Source organism: Microtus pennsylvanicus, chromosome 1 (genome assembly GCF_037038515.1).
Source record: "Microtus pennsylvanicus isolate mMicPen1 chromosome 1, mMicPen1.hap1, whole genome shotgun sequence".
Taxonomy (NCBI): domain Eukaryota; kingdom Metazoa; phylum Chordata; class Mammalia; order Rodentia; family Cricetidae; genus Microtus; species Microtus pennsylvanicus.
The window spans coordinates 80,308,354-80,314,793 of NC_134579.1; the positions used below are offsets into that span (position 1 = coordinate 80,308,354).

At 49.1% G+C, this 6,440-nt stretch overlaps 1 protein-coding gene and 1 pseudogene across 1 annotated transcript; one reads left to right on the forward strand and one right to left on the reverse strand.

Annotated features, from left to right (window-relative positions):
- The first annotated feature begins 203 nt into the window (after positions 1-203).
- On the forward strand, positions 204-2,429 carry LOC142845860 (Golgi to ER traffic protein 4 homolog pseudogene; annotated as a pseudogene).
- Positions 2,430-4,597: 2,168 nt separating this feature from the next.
- Positions 4,598-5,981, reverse strand: LOC142839914 (diacylglycerol O-acyltransferase 2-like). The gene is made up of 2 exons (XM_075956329.1): positions 5,861-5,981; positions 4,598-5,731 (listed from the first exon to the last, which is right to left on the reverse strand). Exons 1-2 carry the CDS (start codon positions 5,979-5,981, stop codon positions 4,815-4,817), a joined length of 1,038 nt encoding a protein of 345 aa, XP_075812444.1. The 3' UTR covers positions 4,598-4,814.
- Positions 5,982-6,440: the final 459 nt, after the last annotated feature.

The following is a 6,440-nucleotide window of genomic DNA, read 5'->3' on the forward strand; positions in this document are numbered from 1 at the left end:
AGTGGCCACAGGGAAGGGAGCAAGGAGGCTCCGCCAACATCGCCTGCCACAGCACCAGTTCTGAACATTGCAGAGGCCCATGGTATTGGTTTTGATCACCCAGAAAGATGCCCCCACCACATGGAGGGCAAACTGTGTACAAGTATTTGAAGGGCAACTACCACAAGGCACACGAGATGTACTGAATGCTCTTCTTCAGATACATGTCTAGAAACAAACATTCAGAATCCTGAGATCTCAGGTACTCAAGAGTATTTCTCTTCTTCGGTCATGGCCAGCAGAGCAGTCCAGGCTGACCTGACCCTGCCGATACTCGAATCCCTGGGGAAGGTAACGGTATATATAGCTGATGAACTATAAGAGAACTGTAGAGCCAGCTACAGTGTTCAGTTTGACGGATCTAAATTCGCAAGAGCAAGTAGTGTTGGTGGCCAGAACTGAAGTGGTCCAGTGGAGGATCTGGGAAACTGGGCCATCTCAGCTTCCACCAGCCCCTCATGCTGTGGGTCTGCAATACTACTGTAAGTCTCAGTATTACTTCCTGCCCCCCACTGAGGGCAAGGGCTGTACCAACATGACGGACAGGTACTCCACTACACAAGGCTTCTGAAGCGGGTGGGTGAGTTCGTGGCCCAGGCTGTGTACAACTGTTTCTCTGTTTGAAAAACAAGAAAGGTACCCAGGTCTCTGTGATTCTGAAGTTTTGTATTCTGTTTCTCTTTTCTTCTTATTTTATTTATTCTTATTATTTATTTCATCATAAAACGTTTATTAGAATGCTCTTTTTAATAAAGATTTATTTCTATCATTTAATGTGTATGGGTGTTTCACAAACATGTTTGTCTGCACAGTATGCATGCAGTGCCTGTGGAAAACAGAAGAGGATGTTGTATCCCTTGGAACTAGAGTTATAGATAGCTAATAGCTTCCATTAGACTTCTGGCAAGTAAACCCAAGTCTTGTTCAAGAGCCACAAGTACTCTTAACCGTGAGCCTTCTCTTTTTTTTTTAACATTTTTTTATTGATAAAAGAAGAATAAAGAAAAAAAATTTCCACCTCCTCCCAGCCTCCCCTTTCCCTCCCCCTCCTCCCACTCTTCTCCCTCTCCTCCCACTCTTCTCCCCCTCCTCCCCCCCCTCACCCCTTCCCCCAACTCCTCTCCCCTCTCTCTCTCCAGACCAAAGAGCAGTCAGGGTTCCCTGCCCTGTGGTAAGTCCTAGGTCCTCCCCCCTCCGTCCATATCTAGGAAGGTGAACATCCAAACTGGCTAGGCTCCCACCAAGCCAGCAGATTGCGTAGGATCAAAACTGCGTGCCATTGTCCTTGGCGTCTCATCAGCCCTCATTGTTCGTCATGATCAGAGAGTTCAGTTTTATCCCATGCTTTTTTTGGTAATAGTCCAGCTGGCCTTGGTGAGCTCCCAGTAGATCAGCTCCACTGTCTCAGTGGGTGGGTGCACCCCTCGTGGTCCCGACTTCTTTGCTCATGTTCTCCCTCCTTCTGCTCCTCATTGGGACCTTGGGAGCTCAGTCCAGTGCTCCAGTGTGGGTCTCTGTCTCTATCTCCATCCCTCGCCAGATGAAAGTTCTAAGATGATATGCAAGATATTCGTCAGTATTGCGCTAGGATGGGGTCATTTCAGGTTCCCTATCCTCAGCTGCCCAAGGAACTAACTGGGGACCTCAGCTTGGGCACCTGGGAGCCCCTCTAGGGTCAATTCTCCTGCCCACCCTAAAGTGGGTCCCTTAACTAAGGATTGTGGTTCCGTGCTCCCCTATCCAACCTTCCTTTATCCCGATCCTCCTATTTCCCCAAGTCCCCCCTCCTTCCCTTCTACCTTTTCTCTCCCCATCTCCCCTTACCCCCTTCCCACCCCACCCCCAAGATCCCACTTTTCTCCCCGGCAATTTTGTCTACTTCCCTTATCCAAGAGGATCTTCAGAATCACAGAAACCTATTTTTCACAAAAAAAATCTAAAAATACACAATAGAGGAAAATATAGCATTATCAACAAATGGTGTTACCAAAACTTAATAGATATGTGTAGAAGAATGGATGTCCTATCTCTCACTGTGTACAAAGTTCAACTCCACATGAATCAGATACCTCAATACAAAATCAAAAACTGAAATTCCTAGAAGAAAGGCAGAAAGCCTACTCCAACATGTAGGATTAGTAAGGTATTTCTGAGTATGACCCCACTCACTTAGGAACTGTGGTGGTTTGAAGGAGAATGAGTCCCTCAGGCTCACATGTTTGAATATTTTGTCCTCCATTTGTGGAAATGCTTGGGAAGGTTGAGGATGTCTTCTTTTTGGAGAAAGTGTGCCCCTGGGCAGTGGGCTTTGAGGTTTTAAAAGACTCATGCCATTCCTGGTGTGTGCCCCTCTCTGTCTCCTGTTTACAGATCAAGATGTGAAGTTTTAGCTATTGCTGCCACTAGGACTCCACCCCCTCTGAAACCATAATCCAAATTAAATATTTTCTTTTATAAAAAAAAAAGAAAGAAAGGTACCCAGGGGGTCTTTACAAGGTGCGCACAGAAGGTCCTGTCCATCAAGGGGACCTTCTTTCAATCCTTGCTCAACTTCATCTGGTTTCTGCTGCTGGCTGTGGACAAGCTGACTGTGTTCACAGTGAGCACCACCTGCTTCCCTACATGGGGACCCCATGTACAAAGTGTACCTGGACAGGGGAGCTGCCAAAGCAGACCTCCTCCAGAGAGGGCAACCTGGGAACAAGCTGAGCAGCCTCGTGGACTCCTCAGAGCAGGAGGATGGGGACAAGTGCTAGGATGGCAGAAGCCTCATCAGCCTGCACGGAAGCTGCCTGGCCAGCATGGAGATGCCCATGACCAGCACCACTGGGACGGATTCAGTGCCAGGATGGCATGAGGCCCCTTACACAGTAGGTTCCTGTTCAGGGGCTGGAGGGGCGTCTGTGCAGAGTCTGTCCCTATTTATGTATAGAGGTCAAGGGCTGTGTGGTAAGGACCAGGAACAAAGCCCAGCTTCTGCTGCCCACCGATGTTCCTCATATCTCCCACAATAAAGCACAAGTCCTGCTGCAGCATCCTGTGCCGTCCTTGTCTCTGGTTCCTTGTGGAGGGCTCTAGTGGGACAGGCAGCTGGTATCAGTAACCTGTATCCCTTCTTGCGTGTTCACTGTTGCCATGGCACGCCAGAGGAGTGGTACTCACTACTGGGGGCCATGCAGGATCCTGAATCCTGCAGATGAGAGCGCTTTTTTGTTTGATTTCTGTTTGGACACAGAGTTGTTTTCTAATCATGATGAGCTTCTCAGGGACAGAATATGTTCTCCTAGGAGGTAGAGATCAGTCATTCAAGCTACAGCCCCGCTGGTCCCCATGAGCCCCACGCTACTGCTCTGCAGATGTTTTAAAGGGTGTAGTAGGTTCTCATATCCTTCATGTTGTCGTATTTATTTTTTTTCTGGGTGAGTGATTTTGCAATCTAATGTTTAGGACTTAACCATTTTAAGAATCCAGGAGTGAGCAACCAACTCTATTACCACAGATAATGCCCATGCTACCAGTCAGATTATAAAGGGAGACTCCATATTTTTCACAATTAAAATAAATAAAATTTCTGGATTACAACACTCTCAGCTGCTAGGGAAGGAAGCAGATGTGCCCTATTCTCTATAAACTGGGATTTAAGGACGGCTTATGTCGTCAGTTGATTAGTTCTCAATTTTTTTCTAAAGGTTTGTTTACGTTTTGGATCTATTGGTTTAATTTCTCTGACCCAGATATATCTAGAATTTTAACCCTTTTATTAGGGTTTCCTGGCTCATAGATTTCAGAACTGTCTAGCCTTGTGATTTTTTTTGTTCTTGTTTCCATTTATTAGTCTAGGAATATACAAAAGCGTGACATGGCACAACAATCTCATGGAAAGAAAACAGAATACACAGGAGGGGGCAGCTCTCTTCCCTGGCCCAATGCCTCAGGAAGGCACACATGTGAGGCGTGGGTACAGGGCCTCCTGTCCTGGACCCAGTGTGCTACACCGAAAACCAGGCCCTTTTTTGAACAGAAGAGAGACCTTTCCTCACACCAGACTTGGGGTGTGGCTCAGGAGAGCTCAGGCGGCTGAAATAACATGCTCCAAGCCACTGCTGAGCTGTGCTGAATCTACGGTGCCAGCCTTCAGAGTAAAACCAGCCAACAGCAGCGAGATAACCCAAGACAGTACCTGTGGGACATCCTTGTCCCTAGCACAGTATATAGGCCAGCATAGGCTCAGATTGGAGAAAAGGGGTAGGGTGAAGAGCAGAGAGGAGACTCCAGATGCTATCTGCCACCTTCCCCAAAGGGGCCAACTCTGTTCCCTGCATCCTCCCCTTGGCAAGAAGAACCAGACCTTCAGTCACATGTAGGGTGGTGGGAATGGAGATGTTTGCTAAACACGGCCTCTGCCTCTTGAGAATCCCTGGAGAAAAGAGGATTATCTAAGTGGCCAAGTCATAAGGATTGTCCTTCCCTAGTTCAGCAGGGCCAGCTGTCTGTTGTTTGGGGAACCCTAGCGGGGGCTGGATAAGAAACCATCAAGGCCCAGAAATGTCAGCCACCACCTTGTGCAGGACATACTAGATGTGAGAACTTAAAATACTGACTCGCCCCTTCTTACAAAAGATCTAACATGGCAATGGTTTAACAAATTATAATTTCTTTTAAATAACCCAAGACACCCATGACGCTTCCAAATTTACAGAGCAAGATGCACTTGAGAACTTGGTAGAAAAGGATTCGCAGTCGCTCCTTCCAGGAGCTGGACCCCACAGGCTGGGTCAGTTCACCTCCAGCACCTCCGTCTCCGGAAGGCAGAATTTGGTCTTGTGATTGTCAAAGAGCTTCACCAGGGCCTCCATGTACATGGCGTGGTACATGTCGATGTCCTTCTGGGTCGGGTACTCCAGCTTGGGGACGGTGATGGGCTCACCCACAACAGTAGTGATAGGCTTGGAGTAGGGCACCAGCCCCCAGGTGTCAGAGGAGAAGAGGCCTCGGCCATGGAAGATGCACGGGGCAAAACCAATATACTTCTGGAACTTCTTCTGGACCCAGCGGCCCCAGAAGCCTTCCTCAAAGATCACCTGCTTGTACACCTCATTCTCTCCAAAGGAATAGGTGGGAACCAGATCAGCTCCAAGGCGCAGGGCCAGCTTTACAAAGCCCTTGCAGTTCCACAGAGTGACTGCGTTCTTACCAGGCATGGAACTCAGGGACTCGGCTGCACCTCCCACCACGATGATGATAGCATTGCCACTCCCCTTCTTTGAAAGCAAGTAGTCTATGGTGTCTCGGTTGACAGGGCAGATGCCTCCAGACATCAAGTACTCCCGAAGGACAGGCATCCGGAAGTTGCCAGCCAACTTGGCCAAGTAGGGCCTTATGCTGGGAAACTGTTTGCTAACTTCGGTCGCCTCCATGCTGAAGTTGCAGAAGGCACCCAGGCCCAGGATGCCATGGGGATGGTACCCAAAGATATAGTTCCTGGTGGTCAGCAGGTTTTGCGTCTTCACCAGCTGGATGGGAAAGTAGTCTCGGAAATAGCGCCACACGGCCCAGTTCTGCACCCACTGCGGTCTCCTGCCACCATTCTTGGGCGTGTTCCAGTCAAAGGCCAGCCAGGTGAAATAGAGCACAGCTAACGGCCAGCAGTCGGTGCAGAAGGTGCACATGAGAATAACACTGCAAGCCACTCCTAGCACCAGGAAGGACAGGACCCACTATAGGACTGAGATGACCTGGAGCTGCTTTTCCACCTTGGACCTGTTGAGCCAGGAGACAGAAAAGATGTCTTGGAGGGCCGCGAGGATGCTGGAGCCAGTGCCCCATCGCCCAGACCCCTCGCATGACAGGGCAGATCCTCCATTCTTGTTCTCTCTAAGGGCAGCTTCGGCCCAATGCTCACCCCGCAGGACTCCGGAGTAGGCGGTGATGAGGGTCTTCATGCCGAAGTTGGTGCACGTCAGGGCCCTGCAGAAAGCTGCCTCCCGCCGCGCCCCTGGCCCATGCCCCGGCCGCCAGGGCCGGAGCTTGGGGAGCTGGGGAGCAGCGCCCAGGCCTAGGCAGGCAGCTGCTGCCACTCCAGTTAAGCCTAGAAGCCAGCGAAGCGCGGCCACGGCCTAGCCTTGTGATTTTTTTAAAAAAAAATTATTTCTTGAGATTATACTTACATCACTTTCCCTTACCCTTAATTCATCCTCCCATGTACCCTGCCTTGTTCTCTTTCAAACCATGGCCTCTTTTCTCACTCCTGCACACATTCATTTATGTACATAAATATTTCTACATACATAAACACAAACTGCTCAGACTATATAATCTTTTTTGTATGCATGTTTTTAGGTTTGACCATTGGTTTTGGGTCGCCAATAATAAGTGTGTGCTCCTCATGAGGAAGACTATTT